This window comes from Oryctolagus cuniculus, chromosome 10, assembly GCF_051225735.1.
Source record: "Oryctolagus cuniculus isolate XC-2025 breed Fujian yellow rabbit chromosome 10, ASM5122573v1, whole genome shotgun sequence".
Lineage (NCBI taxonomy): Eukaryota > Metazoa > Chordata > Mammalia > Lagomorpha > Leporidae > Oryctolagus > Oryctolagus cuniculus.
Genome location: NC_142876.1, coordinates 97,652,991 through 97,680,418, shown reverse-complemented (window position 1 = coordinate 97,680,418; position 27,428 = coordinate 97,652,991). Strand labels below are relative to the sequence as shown.

General features: G+C 51.4%; 1 protein-coding gene across 30 annotated transcripts in view; it reads left to right on the top strand.

Annotated features, from left to right (window-relative positions):
• Window positions 1-3,669: 3,669 nt before the first annotated feature.
• The window catches only part of CACNA1D (calcium voltage-gated channel subunit alpha1 D), a 332,447-nt gene continuing 308,688 nt past the window's right edge, over window positions 3,670-27,428 (top strand). For 9 of the 30 annotated variants that reach the window (XM_089305542.1, XM_051852322.3, XM_089305532.1 and 6 more), the window contains exons 1-3: window positions 3,685-4,237; window positions 6,091-6,400; window positions 9,909-10,014. In XM_089305542.1, the coding sequence (XP_089161668.1) occupies window positions 4,171-4,237; window positions 6,091-6,400; window positions 9,909-10,014 (483 nt within the window). In that variant the 5' untranslated portion in view covers window positions 3,685-4,170. Of the gene's footprint in view, window positions 4,238-6,090; window positions 6,401-9,908; window positions 10,015-27,428 lie in introns of all 30 variants that reach the window. The other 21 variants (XM_089305541.1, XM_089305530.1, XM_089305529.1 and 18 more) reach the window with 9 other exon arrangements.

Here is a 27,428-nt window from a genome sequence, read left to right as displayed (position 1 = left end):
CCATCTGGGTATCCCACATAGGTGGCGGCAGCCCAGGTACTTAGGCCAAATGTTTTGCTGCCTTCCCAGACACATTAGCAGGGAGCTGGATCAGAAGTAGAGCAGCTTGGGGCAGGTGCAGAGGCAAAGTGGGTTAAGCCACCATCTGTAACAACAGCATTCCACATGGGTGCCAGTTTGAGTCCAGCTACCCCACTTCCTGTCCAGCTGCTTGCTAATGAACCTGGGAAAGCAGCAGAAGATGGCCCAAGTATTGGGCCCCTGAATGCACGTGGGAGACCCAGAAGAATCTCCTGGCTTTGGCCTGGTCCAGGCTGACTGTTGTGGACATTTGAGGAGTGAACCAAAGGATGGATCTCGTCCTCTCTCTCTGTAATTTTGCCTTTCAAATAAACAAATTAACTAATTAAAAAATAAATAAAGAAGTGGAGCAGCTAGGACAGAAAGCTGCATTCATCTGGAATGCAAGTGTTGCAGGTGGTTACTTAACCCTGCTGTGCCACAATGCCAGCTTGGAAGAACAAACAAAAGCCTTGCTGGAGACATTGCAAGGATGAAATGTCAAAAACTCCAATTCCATATACTCATTAAGAGTGGGAGTGTAAACCCCATGCCACTTTTTTTTTTTTTTTGTATTTAAAAGCAAGATCTATTTCAGTGAGACCTGCAGCAGAGTGGCCTGGAGGAGGCCATGCCGCAGTTTCATCGTGCCGCTCCCAGCTCACATTTCCTCACTGCAGAGAGCATGGAACTGGACTCCTGTGCCCGCTGCCCACCTCCTTCCTCTCTGCTCCTTCCTCTCCTGGACCAGGTTACCTGTGTCAGTCTCACTGCACTCCTGCCCCCCCCTTTTAAATATTCATTTATTTATTTGAAAGGCAGAGTTAACAGAGAGAGAGTTAAAGAGAGAGAGAGAGATCTTCCATCTGCTGGCTAACTCCCCAGTTGGTCGCAGTGGTCCGAAGCCAGAAGTCAGGAGCCAAGAGCTTCTTCCCAGTCTCCCAAGTGGGTGCAGGGGCCCAAGTATTTGGACCATCCTCCTCCACCGCTTTCCCAGGTGCATTAGCTGGGAGCTGGATCAGAAGTGGAACCCAGGACTCAAACCAGCGCCATATGGGATGCTGGTGTCACAGGCACCAGCTTCACCCACTGAGCCCCCACAACAGCCCCTTGCTTATTTTCAAACATGCCCTGCCCTGCCTGCACTTAGGTCTCTCTGATGCTTTCATTCTTACCCTCAAAGCTCGTTCCTCTTATCCCATTCATAAAAATTAATCTCCTGGTTTTTTTTTTTTTTAAAGATTATTTGAAAGAGTTACAGAGAAAAAGAGAGAGAGAGAGAGATGTCTTCCATCTGTTGGTTCACTCCCTAAATTGTTGCAATGGCTCGAGCTGAATGGAAAAAAAAGCCAGGAGCTTCTTCCAGGTCTCCCATGTGGGTGCAGAGGGCTAAGAATTTGGGCCATTTTATGCTTTCCCAGACACATTAACAGGGAGCTGGATCAGAAGTGGAGCAGCCGGTACTGAAACTGGCCCCCATATGGGATGCTGGTGCTGCAGGCTGGGGCTTTAACCCACTGTGCCACAGTGCCAGGCCCTAACTTCTTGTTTTTGATAGAAAATTTTTTAAGAGCAGTTAAGTGTACAGGAAAATTACATAGTAAGTACACAGTTCCAATATACTCCTTCTTCCAATGATTTCTCTTATTACTATTCTTTTGCATTAGTGTGATACATTTGTAACCACTGATGAACCAGTGCTGATGCATGATTGTTAACTTAGGTCCTCTTTTTGTGTTGTGTGGGTTTTGATACCTTTACAGTGTCCTACATCCATCACTATGGTGTCAGACACATTAGCTCCGATGCCCTAACATTGCCCTGGGCTCCACCTCTTCATCCCACTCCTCCCCCCTCCCCCACAGTGCCTGTCAGATTTAAAGATTGAGTCAAAATGCCTTCTCTTCTGTGAAAACTCTGATCCCCTCAATTAAACCTCGGACGACGCTTGCTTGGTACCTGCTCCCTTCAGCTCCCGTCTTCTGCACCGCAGGAGACGCACACCTTCTTTTATTTCCTTCACAGACTGTGGTGGAGGGAAGCGCCGGTGCAGTACAAGTGTCCTGACCCTTGTCCTTAGCTGGTGCCTTATGATGGACACCGGCCGAACAGGGTGGAGTAGGGGTGGAATTCTGAACAAACAGTAAGAGTGGACTTTGCAGAAAAGGGCTGGAGAGGCAGGGCTTCTGACCGGGAGACCTGAAAGTGGCTGTGCGCTTGTTTCACGGCGGGGTGGCTCTGGGAAGGGAGCTGTCTTCTCTCGCCTTAGATCCTGGCTGGGAAACAGCTCTAGGCGACCGGCCTGGGCCATGGTTACCTTACCGTTAGGCCACAGGGCTGATTCCCTGCTCTCTTCTTTCCCCAAACGGAGCAAGAGAACCTGGTTCTTCGCAGTCACCCCTGCCTCCCCCCTCCCCCCAGGATGCCCAGTGTGTCTTCTTTGAGCAAGGAGCGCCTTCCCATAAACGCTAATCCGCGCAGTTCTCAAACGTTCTGAAACGCGGTGGGAACACGCAGATCGGAACAAAAGCAAATAAACCGCGTCCCGGGAAGCAACAAGGCAGATACCCTTCTCCGACAGCCGGCACGGACCCGAAATGAAAACTATCAGTCATCCAGCAGATGACACCGTTCTCCCCTCCAGACAGGAGCTGCCGTCGGCGGGCCTCTCCGTGCCCAGAGGACGCGACGGCGAAGCTGTCACAAAGCAGAGCGCGGGGCTCAGCGACCGGCTGCGATAGCAAACCCGCAGACCCTGGCGCCGACTCCCCCGTCGCTGCCTCCGCACATTCGCGGTGGGGGAGGAGAGGGGAGGGGAGGAGGGCACAGCTCGCCCCCCCCTACCCCGCCCTTCGGCTAAGGCGGCGCCAGGGTGCGGTGGGAGGGAGGAGGGGGCGCTCTGTAGAACCGGTGGGAGAGAGACGCGGTTACCTGGGGCAGCGAGCGCTCTCTGGAGAGCAGGCTCCCATCCCCCCAGCGGGAGAGTGCGCCTGCCAGGCTCTGGAGGCGCGAGGGACCTGAGCAGGGCCCCCGCAGGGTGCGCTTCGGCAGCGCAGTCACTGCCTCCGGCTCGCACCTGTGCTCCCAGGGGGCGGGGCCTCCTCCAGGTGTGCCGACCCGGAGTACCACGAGGAGAGCCCAGTACGGGCTCTGGAGCTTACGCCCCCCGCCCCGCCTCCACTGCCCGCAACCCCCTCCTTCCAGAAATGCAGGGGGAGGAGCGGTTAATCCGCGCTCCGCCGCCGCGGGATGCACAGGCGCCGCCCGCCTGTTCCCCGGGAGCCCAGCAAGCACACCCTGCGGCGCGGAGGGGGTTAACCCCGCGGCCCGCGGCAGGAGCGCGCTTAACCCCCTGGAGCCCGCGGGTTCGCCGGGCCAGTCCGTGCGGGCTGCACCCGGATCCCACGCGGCGGACACGCCGAGCGCACAGGGCCCCGGGCCGCGGGCGGTCTCCGGGGTGCGGCGCGGCGCGGCCCGTGGGAGGCTCGGGCGGGCGGGGGGAGCGCGGGGGACGGCGGCGGCGGGCGCGCAGCGTCGCCAGGGCGAAGCCGGCGTGCGGCGCGGCGCGGCGCGGCGGGCGCGGAGCGAGCGGGCGGGCGGGCGAGCGCCTCCGTCCCCGGATGTGAGCTCGGGCTGCCCGTGGTCCCGAGCCAGCGGCGGCGCGGGCGGCGGGCGGCGGCGGCAGGCGGCATGGGGGGCGCCCCGAGCGGCCCCGGCGGCCGGGCCGGCATCCCCGCGGCGCCCCTCCGCTAGTGGAGCGGACCAAGCCAATTCTCCTTTGCAGCAAAGAAAAAAAAAAAGGAAAAAAAAAAAAAAAAGAAAATTCCATGTATATATTATTGAGATAATATATACATCTGATTTTATTTTTTTAAAAAGTTTATTTTGCTCCATTTTTGAAAAAGAGGGAGCGTGGGTGGCGAGCGGTTTTTATAAATTATCCGTATTTTCTGTTATTTGTCCCCGGCGCTCCCCACCCCCTGCCGGAGCGAGAATAAGGGCAGGGACCGCGTCTTCTGCGTGCTCGGGAACCCCCTTCCCTGTGCGTCCCCAGCCCGGGCGCCCAGCACAGTGCCCTGCACACAGTAGGCGCTCAATCAATGTTCGTGGATGATGATGATGATGATGATGAAGAAAATGCAGCATCAACGGCAGCAGCAAGCGGACCACGCGAACGGTGAGCAGCTAAGCCTTGGCGCCCGCGGCCGGATCCGGTCCCCGCCGCGGCCCTGTGCCCACCCCTGCCCGCCCCCGCCCCCGCCCCCCGCGGCTCCGCCGCGCCGGCTGCGTGGAGGGGGGTGGCGAGGACGCTCCCAGCTCGGTGCCGTCCGCCGGCGGAGGGGAGATGCGCTGCAGCCACTCCGCTCTCCCCTTGAGGCCCTGAATGTCAGAGTTAATTCTGCATTTGTGGGGTGGGGGCGGCCGTGGAGCGCTGAGCGGCCCGAGACGCTGCAGGTTCCGAGTCCTCGGGCTCAACTTTGCCTCAACGCCCCCGGGCCAGGCAGCAGAGGAGGGGGCTGCTGGGGTCTGGCCGGAGCCCCCTTCCCGGTCGCTCCTGGCCTTCCTCTCCTCCCCCGCCCCCTCCCCCTTTAGGAAGAAGGTCCCCTGGTGGCATCCGGAAAATTCTAGGATTGTCCGGTGTCACCCTAGGCGCTGGTGGGTGAAGCGCACCCCTCTCCGGCCCGACGCGGGAGGCCGGGTCCCGCGACCCAAGGGAAGGGGCCCGGCGGAGTGCATGTCCCTGCCCGCGACGCGCTCGGCGGTAACCTAGCGATGCCCGGGAGTCGCGGCCCGGGCCCGGCCGCCACGTGCGCTTTCTACGCCGGCCGCGGCTGGGTCGACTGGGGCTGGGGCAGTGCCTGGACAGTCCCCCTCTTTGGAGACTGCCGGCGCCCCCCAGCCCCGGTTCAAGCCTTTCCGGGTGAGCGCACCCCGAGGGAAAGGCTTGGCAGGGCTCATCCCAGCCCAGATTGGCTGCTGCCTGACCGCTCTGCTCCCTCCTCGGGCTTGCTGGGCAGGCAGACCGGTGCTTGCTTTTGACTCTTGACTTAGCAGTCGTTTCTTGTGCAAATGCCGGTCCCTCAGCCTCGCTGCAGATTCTCTCTGACCTCTGCCTTAGTGAGGAGGATGTGGTCCGAGGCCGGCAGGTGCCTGGGAGGGCTGCCCTGGGGCTGGCCCGACCCAAAGCCAGAGGGGGCTTTGCACTGGGAGGCCCCCTTGGGTTTCTGCCTCGTGTGTACCTGGATGCTGGCTTCCACTGAGGTGGTTCCTGCCTAGGCCTCCAGGCCCCCCGCACCTTCCTGCCTGTGTATCCTAGGTGTGTTGGGGTGCTAGGGGTGCTGGCCAACCGCCTTCTCTGTCTCCCTGGATGCTGCCTTGGCTGCTGCTGCTGCAATTTAAAATGCAAAAAAGCCCTAAAGATGTTTTCTGTTTTCGGAAGCCTGTGGAGGAAATGAGTCCCAAGCATCATGAATTTTCATTTGCAGGAAGTGTCAGTGCATAATCTAGATATTTGTTATGGGCTTTTGGTGCTGCCCCTGTGCTAGTGGATGGTTTTTTTTTTCCATGCTGAAAAAAAATCGTATTGTGGAAAGATGTTGGAGTAACACCCTGGAAATGATTAAGACTATCGAATTATTGGCACTGCCTCCGGCCCCCCCCCCCCCCGGTAATGGTGGTGATTATTTAGGAAAAGCGGTTGTACATGTCTTTTAACTCATTAGCGACGCACGGGTTTTCAAAGTCAGAAGAGATGTGGAGTCAGTGAGGGATGACCTCGGCTTCTCAGAAGGAATGCGCAGCAAAACTCCTGGTAGAGAATGGGCGTGGTGCAGCAGGTTCCCGTGGATTGACACTGGGGCGCCGTGCGTGGATTTTTCTGCCTGATCAGAACAAGAGGCTCACCGTGGACACATAGGCATGAACACCCCCCACCCCGCCCTGGGATTGCTGGGTGATAAGCTTGCTTCACCTCACACACTAGAATCTCATCTTTTTAAAAAAAATCTTTGTTTTTCTCCTTTTCCCCAGAGGCAAACTATGCAAGAGGCACCAGACTCCCTCTTTCTGGGGAAGGACCAACTTCTCAGCCGAACAGCTCCAAGCAAACTGTCCTGTCTTGGCAGGCTGCTATCGACGCTGCTCGACAGGCCAAGGCTGCCCAAACCATGAGCACCTCTGCACCCCCACCTGTAGGATCTCTCTCCCAAAGAAAACGTCAGCAATACGCCAAGAGCAAAAAACAGGGGAGCTCGTCCAACAGCCGGCCCGCCCGCGCCCTTTTCTGTCTGTCTCTCAATAACCCCATCCGGAGAGCCTGCATTAGTATAGTGGAATGGAAGTATCCTTTTCCTGGGGTAGGGGGTGGGGGAGGAAGAACCTTCCTGGTTTTCTCTTTTACCATCTGTTCTTTAAAAAGATTTGCTTTCTGAAATGACACAAAGCTGTAGCATTGTGGAATGTGAGAGCCATAGACGAAAGCTGTGGGTAAGGGGTTTTGCTGTTTATACTTTCCTGACTCCTCAGGTTGCAGAGGGTGAGTCTGTGGGTCTCCTGTGTGTGTGTGTGTATGCTTGTGCATAATGGTAGTAGTGGGGGGAGTGAGCCTGAAATTTCAAAGTGATTGTTGACACATGAAACTAACTTTTGGTCATTGGACACTAGATGGTTCGTTTTCATCCACTGTTGTTTTGGGGCATTAGTTATATATTGAACCTATTGCACTTAAGCTACGCCAATTAAAAAAACCACTCTGTGAGACTTTATTGGACGTGAATACGTTTTTGACCTCTAACTGAATCTTCATTCTGATGTTTGAAATTTGAAGGCAGTTAGGATAGGCATACTTGCTCGATAGGGAGTGCTTTTGATGGCTTTGTTTTGCTGATCGATGCTGTGACTTCCTGGAATTTCCTTTTGACAAGTTCTAAAACTGCACTTGGGACATAAGTGAGTGAGGAGTGGGTGAGGGGAAAGGTCTATCTCTATGTGCCTCTTTGTCCTGAGCCCCTGGACCTACAGAACAACCCTTTCCATGGAGGAGTTTGCAGTTGTTGCCTTTATAAAAAAAAAAAAAAAAATCCTGTCTGTGTCCTTGGCCTGGAGTTGCATTTCTGGGTGTCTCCTTTTGTATTTTTAAAACTGAACTCCAGATGCCCCAGGACGGTCTTGGAAAACCGTTGTCCTGCTACAGGCTTACCCCCTTCCCCGACCCAGAGGCTGGGCTCTGGCGACTGCCATTCTTTAGGAAGAGTTGACCTAGGCCTTTCTGAGCAGTGGCTCTCTGGTTACTCAGAGGCTTCAGTGTCCTGGGGAAAACCAAGCACTGCTCTCCCTCTGAAGTGTGTGTGGGGCTGGCAGGCACCTTCCAGCAGTGTCCAGTCGGAGGAAGCAGTGCCACAGAGGACTTCCTCCACCAGGCCCAGCCCCAGTGGAGAGGCTGGGCTCAAAGGGGAGGGTGGTGGGAGCCAGCTGCACCCTGCTAGGCAGCTCTTAGTCTGCCCTCTGTCTTAGCTCCTGTTTTCTCTGCCGGTGGAGAGGAGTTAAAATGAGGTAACTGTCTAGAAGGGGTTTAGCGAGAGCTGCCGAGTGCTAGGGAAGGGCTGGAGAGATTTTCCCGTGCTGCTGCTTTTTAGAACAGATGCTGCCTCTCTCCAGTGACTTATGGTGTCTTTCCCGTGGCTGTGGTTGGGTTTGTGCATTTTCTCTGCAAGTTCTTCCCTAGTCCAAGGACAGAACACTCGTGGCAGGCCAGGAGGGCACATCAGGGGGTGCCTCGGCAGTGACGGCGTCAGAGTCACGGCCAGAGAGCGCTCCTCCTCCTTAGCCTGACTCTGAGTAAGCAGAGACCTCTCAGTGGGGTCATTAACTTTATGTGGAGTGAGGTGGGAGGCCCAGTGCTGTTTCTCCTTGTGCACAGTAATTTGTACAGAGCAATGGCTGTGTGCAGGGTGGCTTCCTGGATCGTGCTGCTGTCTGCCTCTTGCAAGTTGCCAGACACGTGTGTGTGTGTGTACAGGATCTGGGCGTATTGCTGCCAGTTCAGGGAGAAGCCTGCTTCTGAATGGGACAGTCTAGAAAACATAGATCCTGAAATGCTAAGAGGGACCACTTGTGTTTCTTTGAATGTCAGTTCCCTTGTGTTTCAGGGAACAGAGTATTGAAATTTTTCCTAAGCCAGCGGCGTCTGGCCTGAGCAGCACCAGGAGAGGAGACAGTAGTTTGGTTTTGTAGCGGGGCAGGTCGGGGTGTCTTTCACCCTGGGGGAGGGAGCAGAGCTTCAGCCCTCCCTCCTGCTCTGTTCTGGAAAGCCTTGTGGCAGGGAGATGATATCTGCTTGGTTTCTCAAGACTGAAACTGACCTGTAGAAAGAAAAAAAAATATAAACCTCCTGTCTGGCCTTCCTAAGCAGTGTTAGTACTTCTCAGATGTCCAGGTTTACATTTAGGTCCTGGGAAGTTGAAAAGCAAGCAGGGTGGTGCGGGAGAGGGGAGACACTAAGTGTGTTTCTGTAGGGAATAACTTGGGGCAATTGACTTTGGAACTTTCAGAGGGAAGGTGAAGAGGGAATTCTGAAGTCTTCTGAAGGCAGCTGTCGTTAGCTTGAATCCCTGGAGACAAGATTTTGCAACACTCGATGACTTAAGAGAATCAATATGATTACAGCTAACTGGCTTAAAAAGTAAGCCCATCAAAGTTAGTACAGGGATAATGTTACTCATGTCTTATTCCAGTGACTTCCCAAAGCTCTTCTGGGGGCTGAGGGTTCTCGAACTCCAGGTATCTTCAGAGAGATAAGGGGTGTCTGTGCCGTACAGAGTTTTTGGATTTCCTGGATGGGTGTCAGGATGGAGGGAGAGCAGTCTGTTAGAGTTAAGCCAGTGGCCTTGCCTCTAGTCGGTGGAGGTGTGGAGGCACTGGAGCAAGCCCGGGAATTGCGGCTGAGGGTGGTGCTCCTGAAACCCTCGGAAAGGCTGAACATGAAAAGGAGTTGTTGTTACGGCAGATGTCAAAGTCGGTATTGCCGGCGATGGCAGCGTCTCGTAACATCAGCAGGTCTAAGTGTGGGACTGTTGAGAGCTGATCTCAGAGTGATTCTCTGGACTGGCCAGCAAGATTGAGAATTGAGAATTATTAAACCTACTTTGCAAGTGCCTGGTGCTGATTGCTTATGGCTTTTAATGCGGTTTGTTTAGCTTATACACTGAGCTCCAGTCCAGTTCTAATCTGGAGAAGTTAGAGTAGTATCACCAGAAGAGGAAGCAGTGGAGGGAGCTGAAGCCTGGCTTGCATGTCTCCGTGTCTGAGGTCACAGGTGGACCGGAGAAGGTCACAGGTAGAACTAGAAGCTTCTAGTGACTTGGCCCATCCCAGGCCTGACTGGAGATTTAGCCTGACCCAGCCAAGAATAGCCCCTGAGAAAACAGCTCTACCACACAGAGGTGGAGATCTGGGGAAGAGGTTTATCCTGTGATGACTTCTCTGGGTCTGGGACAGCTGGGAATTTAGTGAGGGCTTTGTCACTTTTAAAACTACAAGAAGCAGAGACTTGTTCACACAGTGCCCTCAGTGGATGGGCAGTCTTATTATACAGTGTTCCTGAAGAATGAGTGTAACACGATCCTTGCAGCCCAAGGAAAGGACATGGAGAGGTCATCGGATAGCAGGCTCTACCTGGCCACTCACCATTCTTCCTGCTGAGAACCTCGTCGTCGTGAGAGCCAACTGAAAAATGATGTGCGTCTATCATTTTCATTTTAAAAGCGACTCAAGTGGTGTGATCAAGGGTGTGATGAGAGAGATGGTTTACGTTTGCTAAACACATATAAACCTTAACAGAATCTTTTCAGACCATTTGACATATTTATATTATTGGCTATTTTTGCCAATTGTGTGGCCTTAGCTATTTACATCCCATTCCCTGAAGATGATTCTAATTCAACAAATCATAACTTGGTAAGTGTCCTTAGAGTTCCTCCTCGTCCCGGGGAACTCAGTGTTTGCTGCTAGACCTGGCTGGCCTTCCGAGGAGCTGGAGTTGACAGCGGTGCGCGTGGTGTTTCCTGGAGCTTTGCAGCAGGGGTTTGAAGTTTGTGTTTTCTGACGTGTATTCTCAAATTTACTGAATGAAAGTGTTTAAAGTCATGAATCTTGTATAAATAGATGTGGGACTTTTTATGGGAGAGATTTGTAGCAGATTTTAAAATAACTTTTCTTTCCACATAAGCTTTTGCTGTTCTACCATTCTTTTCCTGGTAATATTAACATCAGAAAAATCCAGGGTTTTTTTGGGAGTGGTATGGGTACTTTGGTCAATTTTTCTGGTAAGTAGAGAATTACAGACTTTGTACATGAGCTGTTAATTTTTGGAGTAGAGTATGACAAAACAAATTCATTTACATAAAGCATAATTTGGAGAATTATATGAGATAGTACTGAAGCGTCCATGCCAAGTCCTCTGGACTACCCCAAGAGATAATGGTTCTGTGATGAAATGAGTTGGGATACCTCCATATACTTTAATGCTCTCTTAAAGACTGACGGTGCACATTAGCTTCATAGTACCTCTGGGAACCTCTCAGTTCATTTTGTTTAACTCAGTTCGACCCTGAAAGTCGTTTGACATGGATGCTTTAAACTTTTTTATTTTTTCTCAGCAGAAGACTTTAGCATCACAGAATTGGTGTTCCACGGATCTCCCTTTGGGAAAGGCTAATAAAGTTTAATCATTGGAAAAAATAGCACCCAAGAGCCCTAGGTGGGGACTAGGAGCTTGTGTCACTTGGCTGCCCAGTGGTTCTGTATTGGGGCCTTGCTCGTAGCTTGTTCTACATTGCCCATCACCTACGTGGCAGTTATAAGGATGGTATAAGGAGACCCCCAGGAGTGGTTTTACGGCTGAGATTCTGTGGTCCTTCTTTGATAAGGCAGAGCTGTTTCAGGGTTTTTCTGGTGCTGCAGCATGGTGCTTGCAAGACTTGGTTCTCACTGTGGAGCCCGAGCCCATGGCAGGCGGAGGAGGCCACAGTGCCAGGGCATGGGAGGCTCTTGTGTTCTGCCGCCTTCTCCTCCCTGGTTGCTCTGTTTGCCTTTGGTTTCTCAGGTTGAAGCTGATCTTAGCGGTACTACATGTTCCAACTGAGTGTTGTAAAGGCAGACATACCAGGCTCCCCTTGGTGGGGCAGAGCTTGCTGGCTTCCGAAGAGGGTGTTATTATGCTGTTAGGAATGCAGTTGGAATGGTTGATGTGGAGGGGCTCACATCCCTTTAAAATGCTGTGGTGTAGTTCAGGTGTAACACGATGTCTGTGTGTGTGCGCGAGGGCTTTCGTAGTTTGGTTCCCAGAGAATTTGCAGAAACATTTTGGCTATTGCTGCTGAAGACACTACTGTTCATGGGAGGTGGATCCATCTGTAAACACGTAGTGTGCTCATGATCACCCGTGTAACGTGAGGCATTTGAAACAGCTTCTGATGCATCATAGACACGTGACGGCAGACAGTCGCTTTAAAGGGAGAGCAGCGGTGGTGAGAAGCTGCCGCATCCGTCGAGTCAGATCTTCGTCGTCTAGGCCACAGATGGTGTTAGCCTTGTTACCAAATTTAACGGCGTGGATGGTGACCCAGTTTGTTGCTCAAGAGAACATGATTAAACAAACTTAGCAAATAAATACCTTTCAGAAGGGCAGATTAATTCAGATCAATGGAATAATTAATGTAGCTGCATGTGTAAGCCAATTAATATTCTGACTTTTTTTCTCAGGGAAATTCAGGGCCCTCATCTAAGTGCTGTCAGACAGTTTGGAGTTCTCAGCTGAGACCCGAGGGAGTGAGGTACAGGAAATGGATGAATCTCTCTCCTTCCTCCCCACTGTCTCTCCCCAGTGGGGCCTTTCTTGGCAAGTGCGTTAGTTTGCCAGGCCTCTCTAAAAACCAGCGTACATCCCTTTGATCTCTTTGCTGAGTCTTCCAAAGCTCACAGCATTCAGTTTCATGTCTTGCTTTCATTTGGATGGTCCCCTGGCTGGGTCGGTTCATGCTCTGTCTGTCTCTGAATGCTCTCTCCCCACTGTGGGAAGGGACTGTCTGTGGATTCCCTCAACTAGGAGCGAGGTCCCATGCCATGCCAGGCCTCCCACTAGGGACTTTTTTTTTTTTTTTTAATACATTTGACCCAATTTGTCCCACAGTGATTGCTCTATTTTTGGGATTGGTTTAGAGGCAGCTGAACGAAGCTTATTTCTTATCCGTAGTAAATACCTTTCACTTAATGTGAATGGCAAAACAGAGGCTCAGGCTGGCAGGGGATGCAGAGCTGTACCTGTCAGGGAGCTGGGGCTTTTCTTTGCTGGAGAGCTTTGTGGAGACTGTGTCTGTCCTACACGTAGAGTAAGATCCAGGGCCAGTTTTAGGCTTGCTGTTTGTGCCCGATACCGGTCATCGTGTGAAATGATTCTTCTTGCTGGATAAGAAACATGGCCGTCCCCCTGGGTGCAGCATGTATTTGGTCTGAGCTGTGTATAACTCAGCCTGCGTTGGGGATTTGGAGACTACCTTGGGGCCAGCAAGTTTTCCCAGGGTTGGATTTTTTTTATTATTATTTTTTTTGTTAAATATAAACAATCTAAGTTTCTACGCAGCAGCTTTCATTTGTATCCGGATTTGCAGGGACAAGTGGAGGCTGAAGCCATGGAAACAGTGCCGATCGCTCAGTTCCCACAGTGATGTCCCCCCTGGTTTGCGCAGCAGCAGCAGCAGCAGCAGCAGCAGCAGCAGCATTTCTCTGTCCCTCTTCCTGAAAGTGTGGGTCATTGACTTTATTTTCTTCTTGGACCCGAGGAGGGGACTCCTGTGCCCTCGCACGGGGGTGGCTTCTCTGTGATGAGCATGCTCTATTTCCTAACACAGCCTTCATTTATCACACATACATCAATGTGGTAAGCACCTTTCAAGTCTCTGCGACCAGTCCCCAGAACTCTGTCTTCCCAGACCACCTCCCTGTTCTCTGCAGGGCTGAGCTGCCGCAGATTAGAAATGACTGCAGTTGGGGCCAGTATTGTGGCATAATGGGTTAAGCCACTGCCTGCTGTGCTAGCATCCCACATGGGTGCCCTTTTGAGTCCTGGCTGATCCATTTCTGATCCAGCTCCCTGCTAGTGTGCCTGGGAAAGCAGTGGAGGATGGCTCATAGTCCTTGGGCCCCTCTACCCATGTGGAGACCCAGAGGAATCTCCTGGCTTCTGGCTTTGACCTGGCCCAGCTCCAGCCATTATCCCCATTTAGGGAGTGAACTAGTAGATGGACGATCTCTCTCGCTACCTTTCCCTCTCTCTCTGTAACTATGCCTTTTTTTTTTTTTTTTTTTTTTTTTTTTAACAGGCAGAGTGGACAGTGAGAGAGAGAGAGACAGAGAGAAAGGTCTTCCTTTTGCTGTTGGTTCACCCTCCAATGGCCGCCGCGGGCAGTGCACTGCGCTGATCCGAAGGCAGGAGCCAGGTGCTTCCTCCTGGTCTCCCATGGGGTGCAGGGCCCAAGCACTTGGGCCATCCTCCACTGCCTTCCCTGGCCACAGCAGAGAGCTGGCCTGGAAGAGGGGCAACTGGGACAGAATCTGGCGCCCCCACCAGGACCAGAACCTGGTGTGTCAGCGCCGCTAGGCGGAGGATTAGCCTATTGAGCCACGGCGCTGGCCACTATGCCTTTCAAACAAGTAAATATTAAAAGAAAAAAAAGCTATGCCCAGAGTAGTGTCCAGCTAGCACAGCAGGCCTGCCTGTCCACCTCTAAACCTGCTTAAGGGACTGGAGGGCCAGGCTTACCTGTGGCCTGTGCTTCTGTTTCCTTGTCCAGCTGAGGGCCTGGATCCTACTAGGTGCTCAGTAAATGCTCATGAAAACAACAACAGCAAAAATTGCTTTCGTGCCTCTTTTCCCATCTTGCTGTTGAGTCTGGTGTGTCTGTAGCTTGTTGACATCAAAGACAAAAATCTTGCCCATTTTCCCCTTCCTGTCCATTTCCACCACTGTCAGATGACTTTTGCTAGAGAAATGATCCCCGCTGCCCACTGACGAAAGGCCAGACCCCGTGGCCGGCTTCAGCTTGGTCTGGCCTGACCTTTTTGGTTTGACGCTCACAGCCCTTGTCCTCCGCCTTTGTCAGCTAAACATCCCCCTTCACATGTCTGCCTGCTGGCTCCGCCTCCCCTGCCTTCTCGTACTCTTTCCTTCCCTCTCTTCACCTGTCATCATCCTCACAGCTGTTCACGGATAATCTCGAGTTATGTCCCCTCTTTGAGGCCTCTTCTGACTCAGATCTGAAGGAGCAGTTGTCTTGGGGCACTCTGCATATAAAATGCCCTGTATTTTAGTTATTGATATGTACGTCCTCATCAAGCGTCTTCAGAATTCCATTCATCCTGAGCTACTGTTTATTTATTTATTTTTTTGACAGGCAGAGTGGACAGTGAGAGAGAGAGACAGAGAGAAAGGTCTTCCTTTTGCCGTTGGTTCACCCTCCAATGGCCGCCGTGGCTGGCGCGCTGAGGCTGGCACACCGCGCTGATCCAATGGCAGGAGCCAGGTACTTATCCTGGTCTCCCATGGGGTGCAGGGCCCAAGTACTCGGGCCATCCTCCACTGCACTCCCTGGCCATAGCAGAGAGCTGGCCTGAAAGGGGGCAACCGGGACAGAATCCGGCACCCTGACCGGGACTAGAACCCGGTGTGCCGGCGCCGCTAGGCGGAGGATTAGCCTAGTGAGCCGCAGCGCCGGCTGCTGAGCTACTGTTGAGTCTGGTGGTGCCTGGCATGATGGCACATAGTGGCTGCTTCGTGAGTAAATGTGGATGACAGCCCAGCAGACAGTTCTTTTAGAAGCACCCCACTGGCCGGTGCCGTGGCGTAGTGGATAAAGCCGCTGCCTGCAGTGCCGACATCCCGTATAGGTGCTGGTGCTGGTTTGAGTCCCGGCTGCTGCACATCCTTTTTCTTTTTTCTTTTTTAAGTTTTAAGTTTTATATTCAGTGAAAGAAATGCATAGGAGAGTGAGGGCCCTGTCTAAAGGAGAGAGGGAAATCTGGATTCATGCCTAGCACCAGGAGCCAGCCACGTGGAGGAAGAGCATGTAGGCCAGGAAGCATGAGGCGGGTGTCCGAAAGGCCACATGCCCTGGAGGCACAGGGCAGCACAGCCCACAGTGGAAAAGACCAAAAAGAAGGGAGAGGCTGAGCAGACCGTGTCCCAGGCTTTTAATCCACTTCCAAAGGGGAGTGGTTAATTAACCTGATTGGCCCATGGGAGCACAGATATGGCCAGGTAGGGGCATGAGGTCACCCAGGGGCGTGGTGAAGGCATAGTCTTCCAGCTCACAAACCTGATCCATTTTATCCTGTATGCCTACCTACATCATTCCCCCCTCAGAGACTCCATTCCCTTAATCCTAAGGGATGCTGAAGGGCGTAGAATCATCATACCTTCTATAGCTGCTTCCTGCTTATGAGGGCCATAGTGCAGGCCCTGCCTGTCTTGGGTCTGGAAGTCTCTGTCTAACTTTTCTAATAAATTCACTTTGTGAGGTAGAGCAGTCTTGGTCACTGCCAATGTCTGTGTTTCCTGCATGGTCAGTTACTCCCAGAGGTCAAGTTCTGAAACATGTAAGTTTGTTAATTAGCAAAGGTAAAACTGGAGCAAAAGCAATTGTTAAGTGGAGTGCCCCTTAACATGAAAAGAACGTATCTTACAGACTGCTCCACTTCCGATCCAGCTCTCTGCTATGGCCTGGGAAAGTAGTAGAAGTTGGTCCAAGTCCTTGGGTCCCTGTATCCACGTGGGAGACCTGGAAGAAGCTCCTGTCTTCAGATCAGCACAGCTCTGTGTGTTGAGGCCAACTGGGGAGTGAACCAGTGGATGGAAGACCTCTCTCTTTCTCTTTGTAACTCTGCCTTTCAAACAAATAAAAAAATAAATCTTTTTTTTTAAAAAAAGCACCCCACCTACTTCATCCTCTGAGCCTTGGTGAGCGTCTTCTTGAGTGGCAGGTCCCTTTGTGGACTCCTTGGAGGTCCCTGTCTGGGGGTGAGTGGGAAGTAGTCTACCTGTGGCTAAAGGATCCCCCAGAACTGGACTTCCGAGCTTAGAAGTCATGTGTGTTCCATGTGTTGGGTCCAGGGGTCAGGGTGGTGAAGGGAGTAGAGCCTCCTTGGGAGGCTGTGCTTTACTGTGGGAGTTTGTCAGCAGGGCTAGGTGAGCTGACATTTCTTGGCCTCCTCCATGGCCCAGATGCTGTGAATAGTGCTGAGCTGAAAAAGCAAGTCCGTGGGATCTGTGTGGATGTACAGTTTAGCATCTTGCCAATTTTGCGGAGTGGTGTGAAATACCTGAAATGGGGTTTTGTGACCTGGCTGGTTGTGCCTCACCTGGGAGGTGGCTGTGGTGGCCTCTGTGGTTTGCCTGTGTGGGGTCTGCGTTCGGATTGCACTTTCGTACCTCTGCATGCCAAGTCCTTTCCATCCTTCTAAGACCGCTCATGTGCTGCCTGCTCTATTCCACCTTTTCCTATCCTCGCCCTTTGTCTCCTATACCTATCTGCCTGCTTTCCCTCTGCCTTCCCATAATCGTGGCAAATGGTCCCCTTATAGAGATAAGCCCCTTGCTGCCTTGGTTTGCAACTGTTTTGGCCTGTGGCTGGGAGAGCAATGATTCTGCACGTGGGATTTGGGGCTTGACAGTCTGGCCTTGGGGCCGATTAGCATCCTGAGCATGGATGGAAGAGGCTGAGACTGGAGTCTGACTGCATTTATAGTTTTGAGAAAGTCGGTGCCAGACTCACAGTGGCACATCAGGAAACAAATGTTGATTGAGCAAATAAACAAACACACTTTCATGCAAACAGAGTATCCTTAGAGATCATTCGTTAACTTTCAACAATTGGCTAATTATTAATGTTTGCTGGAGAGGCTATCATTGTCTAATATTAATGAAATCTCTGATACCTGTCGTATTTGCCCTTAATTTCAGGATTGTGTCTTGGCAAATGTAACTTTTGTATTTGGAGCAGGAGAGAAGAAACAGAAACACTTGTTGATATTCTTTGTATCTGTAGGACATGTAACTTTTTGTATCTGGAGCAAGGGAGAAGAAACATAAGTACCTGTTGATACTTTCTGAATCTATGAGACATAGCCAGCTGGTGGGTTTGATGTTGCCGGTTATCGGCATGGTGAATGGTTCTGTTTGGGTGGATGTGAGAGTGCTATATTTCATGTCAAGAGGTGCAGGGAGAGCTGCAACATGACCAGAGCAGATGGGCTTGTGTAGTAGCACTTCACGCAAAGCTGGTTTCCTAATAATAAAATGTGGACCAGTTTTTGTACTGTACAAATAATTGCATCTTTTATACACATTTATTTAGGGGAAAGAGAGAGAGCGAGCTAGCGAGCACACTCACATCTGCTGGTTCACTCCTCAAGTGCCCCCAGCAGTTGGGGACTAGGCCAGGCTGAAGCTTGGAGCTGGGAAATCAAATTACTTGAGTCATCACTGCTGTCTGTCAGGGTATGAATTAGCAGGAATCTGGAGTCAAGAGCTGGAGCCAGGCATCTTTCTCAGGTATTCTGATGTGGGAGGTGGGTGTCTTCCCTGGTGAGGCCCACTGTGCTAAGCGCTGGTCCCAATTGCATCTCTTTGGCTGCCTTTATTTCATTTTAACAATAAGCAGGTTACTTAGCCTGGTCTTTTATTGAGCAGACATGAGTTGCATTGAGTGTTGATGATCTCTCAAAAATGGAATCCAATTGTTAACGAATTCAGACTTGATACTGTTAAAGTTCCTTAAGAATTCCAACATGGTCTTCACTGGTTTGGTTTGTTTGCCAAGCAGTGAATTTCTTTGTGTGGTCATGCCTGATAGAGTGGTGACTGCCCAGCTCCTTTAACAAGTGGCCCTCCCCAGAGTGAGGATATTTGGGTATATACGAGTATTGGCCAGGATGCATTAGATTACAAATTACAGAAACACACTGAAATGGCTTAACTGGGAAAGCATAACATGTACCTGTGTACAGCTAAGTGAAGCATCCCAGACCTGGAAGGTGCACCAGGGGCAGCTGGAAAGGGGGGTTACAGGGTGTCATCTGGACTCCAGGATTCCATCCCTGTCCTCCCTCCTCAGGTTTCTGAGTGACATCCAGGAGCCAGTCTTCCAAGTTGCCTTAAGTGTGTGTTCCCAGCTCATTTGGGATGGGAGGGCCAGTGGAGAGTTGCATTCTCTCTCTCTCTTGCATTTCTTTCTTTCTTTCTTTCTCTCTTGCATTTCTTTCTTTCTTTCTCTCTTGCATTTCTTTCTTTCTCTCTCTCTCTCTCTCTCTCTTTCTTTCTCTCTCTCTCTTTCTCTCTTTCTCTCTCTCTCTCTCTCTCCTTCTCTCTCTCCCTCTCTCTCTCTCCCACCCACCCTCCCTCCCTCTCTTCCTTCCTTCCTTCCTTAGATTTATTTTATTTAATTGAAAGAGTTACACAGAGAGGTAGAGACTGAGAGAGGTCTTCCATCTGCTGGTTCACTCCCCAAATGGTTGCAACAACCTGGGCTGGGCCAGACTGGAACCAGAAGCCAGGAGCCTCTTCCAGGTCTTCCACATGGGTGCAGGGGCCGAAGCACTTGGGCCATCATCTCTTGCTTTCCCAGGCACATTAGCAGGGAGCTGGAATGGGAGTGGAGCAGCTGGGACTTGAATTGGTGCCCATATGGGAAGCCAGCACTGCCAGCTGGGGCTTTAACCTGGTATCCTACAGTTCCTTCCCCTGCACTCCTTTCTCAATGTGTGTTCAAGTTCAATGTCTTAAAAATGATTGTGTGAGAAGCAGGACCCTCTAGAATATGGGGGTGGGGTAGTTTCCTTTTTGTTCTCTGAAATTTTTACTGCACAGTGTGAGAAGTCCCTGGTACAGAGGGGACAACTTGGCTTCAGTGGAGACACTCACATCTTATTAAATACTGGCAGACAGGGAGAACTGTGGGTGGTGTTGAGGCTGTGTGGATGGGCGAGCTGGGGGAGAGGTGTTGGCGAGGTGTCCCTGGGTCTACAGGGGCAGCGGTGGGGGAGTTAGGTGATTCAGGAATAGATGTGCACAGCCCCACTTCCGCCTCCCACTGTACTCGGGCTCCTGGGGCTTTGCCATCCGTAGGCACAGGGCATGTCCCCCAGGTTCTGTTCTGCTCATGGGATGGAAATAAGGCAAGTGGCGGAGGTGTCTTCCCTTTTTAATTCAGGTGACACTGGTATTTTCCCAATTGGGGTTCTGGTGGGAAGGGTGTTTGGGCAGGCAAAGCCAGAGATGGGTGGGATGGAGGAGTAAGCCTTGAGAACAACTGAAGGTGGGGTTGAAGGAGGAACTGCCTAACATGATCAGTTAGCTGTAGCCTGCTGTGTGTGCATGTGTGTGTGTGTGTGTGAGAGAGAGAGCGAGAGAGCGAGCGAGAGCGAGCAAGAGAGAGCGAGAGTGAGCAAGCGTGCACACTGCCCAGGCTAGGGCGAATGATTTCTTTCTTTTCGAGAACCCAAAGCAGTTATTTCAGCTAATTTTTTTCTTCCTCCCTGTTGGGTGAGTGGTAATTTTAGAAATCACAGGACATCTGTTGAAATTATTGAACGAGTGAACGTGAGGGTTGGGCTGGAAGGGAACTGGGGGGCTGGCCAGAGGGAGGGAAGGCAGGTGCAGGCTGCTCCAGGAGAGCAGGGGAGGCCCAGGGTGGGCGTTGGCTGGCCTGGGAAGGAGGGAGGAAGTGGCTGGCATTAGGTTTTCTGGGGATCCAGAGCCTGGGGTGGGTGTTGCGGGGAGGCTCTTGCTCCTTCCCTTCCCTTTCCTTGCCTCCTTTTCCTTTGTCTTTGGGGAATTCTAGCACAGGTATTTTTCTAGAGCCATTAAGGATGCTTGTTTGTAAGAAAAGAGATCAAGGCATCTCTACTCAATAGATAACTACTGAGGTCTGCTATGCAGAGAACACTGGCCCTGTCCTGTTGCTGTCTAGCCTGTGCCAACTCAGCTTTCTATGCTGCTGCTGCCTTTTCATTAAGGAAAACACATAATGTGTGGTGAGGGAGGCCACAGTGTGTGGTGAGAGGTAGATACAGAGAGAGGTCTATCATATTTGCATTCTATTATACATCATCATTGCTCAAATCTTAATGAGTTCGTTATTTTAAATACTTAAAAGACTAAGGTTAAAATAAACATCCCCCTTTATCTACCCAGGTCATTTTAATTATAGTATCAGTTTGGCCTGATCTCCAGAGTTGTTATTACTGTATGTGTGTGTGTGTATTATACCAAGAGTCTTCAAAAAGTTCATGCGATTGGATATTATAAAAAAAAGCTATTCATGGGATTAACATTTTTTTGAAGATTTATTTATTTGAAAGGCAGAATTGTAGAGAGAAGGAAAGAGAGAGAGAGGGAGGGAGGGAGAGAGAGGGAGAAAAAGAGAGAGATTGATTCTATCCACTGGTTCACTCCCCAATTGGCTGTCAATGGCTAGGACTGGGCCATTCTGAAGCCAGGAGCTTGGAACTCCATCTAGATCTCCCAGGTGGGTACAGGGGCCCAAGGACTTGGGCTATCTTTCACTGCTTTCCACAGGTGCATTAGCAGGGAGCTGGATTGGAAGTGGAGCAACTGGAATTCAAACTGTTGCTTATATGGGATGCTGGCATTGCAGGTGGCAGCTTAACCTACTTACCAAAACACTGGCCCCTAAAAACCTTTCTACACCCGAATAAACTTATCAATTCTATGTTCCATGAACTTTTTGAATTAGCCATATATGTGCGTGTGTGTATATATATATATATATCTGAGAGAGAGAGAGAGTATTTTAACTTTCATGCAGTTGCGAACATAATACCCATATACCATGGTTTAGTTGATTGTTCTCTTTCTGATGAACATTTAGGTTAATGTGAAATATTTTTCTATTTTAAGCAATGCTGCATTGAACTGCCCTATGTGGGCTTCTTGCACACGCAAGTTGGCATTTCCTGGGATAAGTACTTAGATGTCATCTCCTTTGGGTTGGAGGGTGTGTGCAGTTTGAGTGTCCACGTGCACACCACCTTCCACAAAATCAGTGACACTTGTCCTCCCATGGCACGTCTCATGGAGGTCAGCAGTCACACGTCTGATGGGTAGCCTCGCCTGTTCCATGTCTGTCACTGGGGAGGAGAACTTGGGTAGGGGGGGGGCCTCTTTCTCAGACATTCCTAGGCATCAGAGTCTGGCCAGAGCAGTGAGTCCATGACCTGGAGTACAGGGGTTTGGGCCCTCTTTTGAACCAGTGAAAGGCACCAAAACTCATTCCTTTGCTTGCTTTGGGCACCATGCCTGGATGCTACAGATCTTCCAGGGCAATAGTTCCCACAGGCACTTAGTAGGTAAATAAGTTCCTAAAACATAAGGCAGGTCTCTGTTTTGGAATGTTTACTTGCAACACTTTAGCTCCTAGGTGGGTCTGCCTTTATGTCCCTGTTAGTTGGGGAAGAAAAACCACAAGCATGCTTTAGAATGTTCCTGGAAAATGGAATTAAATAATAAATTAATTTTTGTGCCAACAAAATGAAATTTGTGCATTTTTCCCCCAATACACATTTCCCACCCACTTTTTGAAGACTCCGTGTATCCAACCTGGTAGTTTCTGGTATCCCATGTGTTTTGAGTATTAGCAATTTTAGTTTCACACGGAGTGAAATCTCACTAGTGTTACGTTGTTTACATACAGTTTGTGCCCTTCTCTTTCCAAAGGTGCTGAGAAGGTTTAGAAAATGGCATTTGCTGACAAATGGGGCAAGTGGGAATGGGAACGAAGCAGGCTTGCCAGGGGTGCTGGAGGTGGATGGATTGCTAACACCTGGGCACTCAGCTGGCCTTCTGGGTTCCCAGCAGCTGCGGCAGAAGAGGTGTATCTTAGCTCGCTCGGTTTCCATCCTCTTGACAACAAAGGCAGGCAGCCCTTGCATTCCGAGCAGCTCTTTCTAGGAACCCCAGTGCGGAGTCTCCCGCATGGGTCGTGGTGTAAGGCCCACTGCTGGAACACCACGAGCTGTGTCGTCGCTGTGCTGTTGTGAGAGTCAGAAACGCCGCCGAAGCAGATGTTCCTGCGCTGGCATTCTCTAAAGGGTTCCTGCACATCATTAAACCGTGGGGTGAATGAGAGCTCTTCTGTGTTCTCGGAGAGCTTTGCTCGTTGATTATATAAATTAGTAGAGGACTAAAGCTGGGAAGATTAAAAGTGAATAGTTTAACACAGCTGTCATTTAATCATTCATAAAGTACTTTTTGAGCATTCATTACATGTAAAATATAGTGCATGGAGCACATGCACTCACTGTGCTGACTTGGGCTGTAAGTCAGAGTACAATAGGATAGTGTGAGGTAATGCTAAGAGCCTTTGCTCCCTCCCAACCCTATTTTTGTTGTTGTTGTTTTAAGAAACAGCTTTATGATTTTACTCACAGGGAATTTAAGGAAGTGACCGTTATTTTAAAAATAAGACATCTCTGGATGTTGTTCAGGTAGAATGAAACACTGTTTATGCTCAAATGACTGCCTTTCAATTGTATAGAAACAGTTTCAATGGATAGGTTGCTGCCCTTTGATACCAGTAATTAGCCCCTTCATCCTGTTTTCATAATGCAAAAGTGAACTACTTTTTGGGCTTCCACACATTCTGAATTAATTATATAAATTAATGGTGACTATCTAAAGCTCTTTCCAGAATTTTTATCTGGTGGGAGTGAAATTAAAACATCTAAAATTCTAAATTGGAATGTGAGGATGTGAAGACAGCCAGCAAGAACTGGGTGGATGAGAGGTGTTTAATAAATCTTTTTCTAGAAAGCCACATGGCGTGGTTAGAGCAGAGACAGCTCTGGTGTCTCAGGCCGGCCAGAGGAATAAGCTAATTGGAGCATTAACGCCAGCAGGGCAGGAGTGGTTCTCCAGGCCGGTGCTGGTGAACTCTGGACGCAAATCTGAGACGCGAGGAGGACCTCGGACACCTCTGGATGGTGCCTTCTTGTGTAGGCCTGACAGTGTGGCTTGCCCAGGGACGCACAGTGAGAGAGGACCCAAGGGTGGGCTGTGACCCGGATGTTCGTCTCCTAGTTTGTTTTCCTCCCACCCATACCAGCTACGACCATGAGTGGAAGCCAGGTATTTCCCACCTGACCGAGGGGCAGGGTGTGAGAGCAGCTGGGGTAGCAGTGACAAAAACATGCTGTTCAATCATCTCTTCAGTTTTTTCCTTTGTATCTCTTTGAAAGATAGTTTTCATCACTTCCCCCATCCCCCACTTAACTTCATAAAACATTTTATTACATTCTAACCCTTCGAAGTCTTTTGCCCATAGATTTATTTTCTCATTATTTTGTGAAAATCATCAGGACATTGGCCAGTGGTTATCAGCGGCCGGGAGAGAGCTGTCTTCAGTTCTCTTGTGGTTTTAATTGTTATTGGTTGATTGAATTGAGAGTTTTTATCTGTTGGTTCACTCTCCAACTGCCTGCCAACAGCTGGGCCTGCGCCAGTGCCAAAGCCAGGAACCAGAAACCAGGAACTCAATCCAGGGGGCCCCAATGGGTGGCAGCAACCCAATTACTTGGGCTGTCAGCTACTGCCTTCCAGGGTCTACAGTCGCAGGAGGCTAGAGCCAGGAGCAGGTGCTGGCGTTGAACCCTCACAGAATGCTAAGGGATGCAAGGCATCCTAACCACAGAGCTAAATGCCTGCCTGGGTTCTCTTGTAGTTTGCCTCCTTTATTTTTCGCCATAACAGGAAGCCCAGTGCTGACTGCTTCTGTTGACAGCTTGTAGCTGACATTTTCTGGGGGTAGGTGGGCTTTCCATATAAACATAAAAAGTTCATGAAAAAAAGTGCATATTGTGAGAAAACTAGGGATAGATTTCAAACTTTTTGGAACCCAAATAAACTTTTTTTAAAAGATTTATTTATGTATTTGAAAGTCGCAGTTACACGAGAGAAAAGGAGAGGCAGAGAGAGGTCTTCCATCTACTGGTTCACTCCTCGATTGGACACAATGGCCGGAGCTGCGCTGAACTGAAGCCAGGAGCCTCTTCCTGGTCTCCTATGCGGTTGCAGGGGCCCAAGAACTTGGGTCATCTTCTCCTGCTTTCCCAGGCCATAGCAGAGAGCAGAATTGTAAATGGAGCAGCCGGGACTCGAACTGGTGCCCATATGGGATGCCGGCACTGCAGGTGGTGGCTTTACCCACTACACCACAGTGCCGGCCCCAGAAACTTAAGTTTTAATTACATTTTCCACAAACCTTTAGAGGTTCCCTTGTATCATCTCCTTTAATTCTTGTTGAGTCCTTACCATGCATGCATGAGGGAGACACTGCTGAACTCATTTTACGGGCGAGGAATAGGCTGGGCGTGGTTCAGTTACTTGCACGGGCTGTCTCTGTTAGTGTCAGGCTCAGGATTCACACCTGGGCTTCTGACTCAGGCGCTCACCCTTATCCACTGAGCTACAAAGGGAGGTCAGGGCTGGCAGGCTCATAGGACAAAGCACGGGGCAGAGGAGGGCAGAGGTTTGGGTGAGCTGGCTGCAGAGCCTGGTGGTGGGACTCCCTGGGCAGACTTCACGTGCATGACTTGGGTGAGTGCTTGGGCCCAAGGGGCAGGACCTGGCAGCTCTCCAGGCCACTTTATTCCACCCCTGGAGAGAGCCCTGGGCCTGGGTGAGAATGGGGGTTGTGGCTGGAGAGAGAGAATGGGGCAGAGGTTTCTGGCAGCCCTGCAGCCCCCTGCCGGGCTCCTGGGCACCTTTGGAGTCATCAAGTTAGAGCGGGGGTGACTGCAGGGTTTTGTTGCACATGTAAAGTCCGGGAGCACTCGCAGTGACCTTCAGAGCTTTGTGCTGAGCACTGGAAGGGGGAATGAGGCAAGTGCCCCAGGGCCTGAGCCCTTGAGTGAGACTGACCTGGGGTCAGTTCCCCGCTTTGCCATCCGCCAACCATGTGACGCTGCAAAATGCCTTTTCCTTTCTTTTGCTTTTGCTTTTGCTTTCAAAGAGGAACTGGGGAGGCTAAAGGGTTAGCCCAGGCCCTGGCTCCCAGGAAGGGCTTTGCTGTGAGCCAGGGGTTTGACAAGGTGCCCGAGCTTTACGGGAGACCTGGGAGGGGGTGTTGTCAGCTCCAGCTTTATGGGTGAAGGAAGGGGGCTTGGGGAGACTGTCGTGCTGCTCCAGGGCACCCAGTGAGGGGTGAGGAGATGACTGCCACCATGTGGGAAGTTTCCTGGGCTCTCTGCGGGGTTGGGGCTTGCTTTCCAAGCCATTTTAGAGGAGGTGTTTTCACCAGGCAGACCTGGGCCTCCTGTCCCACTGTGGCAGTCACAGAGTTTGGACCTGGCGAGGAGAGAATGAAAGCCACCCTGCCAGGACTGTGGGTGGCTTAGACCTAGCCCCTGCCCCATCTCCCATGAGATGAGAGAGGGCTGTTGTCCTGGAGATACCAAGGATCTGCTGCTGCTGCTGCTGCTGCTGCTTGGGGGCGTGATCCAGAGTCACAAATGGACCGAAGCTCAACTCCTTGCCCATGAGGCATGGTGCTTTCTCATGTCTGCACACCCCCCCCCCCATACCCCCAGCTCTGTTAGCATTTACTGGACCAGCTGTTTCTTGTTCTCTGCTTGGGCCAGGTGGGAGCCCCTGATGGTCTCTTGATTTCTGTGTTGCTCAGAAGAGGAAAGAAAAGAAGAGCCAAGGAGCAAACTGGGTGTCAGGGGGCTTCCGTCCTGGTGGCTGTGAGCTCCCTGGGGTGGGAGTAGTGAAGGAAATGGTTACACCTGGGTGGTCAGACCCTGCCTGCCAGGCGCTTGCGCAGTGTTGTGTGAGGTCATTGTCAGAGCAGCCTTGTGAGTGTTGCTCAGGTTCCCAGCCGAGGCTTGGGGCTGGCCCATGTTGTATTCAACAAGGAGTAAGGAAGCATGGGAATTAGGATAGGGGACGTCAGGTGCCTCCCCCTGCGCTGTGCTCCTGGCACCATGGACTCTTCCCTGCCTGTCTCTGGGGTGAGGGACTGAGGCTTGCCAGGACTCATGTGGTCTTTGTTCTCTGCCTCTGGTCCCTGGCCATGTGTTCACCTGTAAGATGGACCTGGTAGCAGTGACTCGGCTCACATGGGTCGAGAGGCTTGACAGACGGTTTTGTTGAGCAGCAGATGTTCTGTGTGACTTGCTAACCGCCGAGCCCACTGTTGAAGGCTGTCATGGCCCACCCTGATGTGACGGCTGCCTCGCTCTGCAGCCGCGGCCCCGTGCTTGGGAGAGCAGGGGTTTTACAGGGAGGCAGATCGAGGTTTGGGTCCCAGGTTTGCTGTGGGCTCAGTTTGAGGCTGAGGGAGGCCATGTGTTCTGTCACAGGCTCCTCCTCTGTAGAATTGGGATGGGACCCTTTGCTCATTTGCAGCATAGGGACTCTGAAGGCTCGGAAAGGCCATGTCTCGGTGAGCCCTGGTTTAGCGGAAGGCATCCGTCTATCTGTTGTACGTGGCCCCAGAGAGTGCTCTACCACCCCCCACCCCCCCCCCCCCCCCGCCCAGTGCAGCTGAGGATGCACGTAGGGTTTTTGAGTCACTGGCCTCACCTGTTTAATCCCTGAGGTGTCTCTTGAGTGTTGCTTTTTTGGGCCCGTGGATTCTTCTCTTTTCCTTACTGTGGCCCGTTCTGTGGAAGCAGAAAGATGAGCACCCTTTCCTTCAAGGGGCTTGCTCCTACTCCTGGCTTGGGGCCTGCTGGTGGCAGGTGGAGCTGCAGGGAGGCCCAGCCTGGTGAGGCACTGAGCTTGGCATTCTTGGTTGCAGGGAGCCCGGTTTCTGCAGGAGAGCATCTGTCTGTGCAGGGTACCAGTGGGGCTGAGGTTTTGGAGCATGTACCCTGGCTTTTCAGGCACCAGGCTAAGCCTGTTGTATACCTGTGTTCTTGTCTGTCTTCACAAGCTCTACAGTGAGCGCTAGATCCCCGTTTCACAGATGCAGCACGTGACTGCTGAGCGACTACACCCCACAAACGCTCTCTACTCTTCCAACGCTGTGCCCAGCTGGGAGCATGAGAGTGCCCTGGGAAGGATGCTGAACTCGGGCAGGTGACCTGGCCTCACATTCCTGCTCTGTAACTTTGCTTCTGTGTGACCCTTGCTCTGCTCCCAGTATGGGGTGTGTGTATGTGAAAGTGTTCTGCAACCTACCAGGCACTGTACTTGGGGAAGGCATTGTCCCTGTCCTTCCTGTTGAAAAGAGTGAGGAAGAGGAGTGGGGCCTCCCCTTTGCCAGTCGCCTCGCCCCAGTTCCACTCTTGTCTCCCTG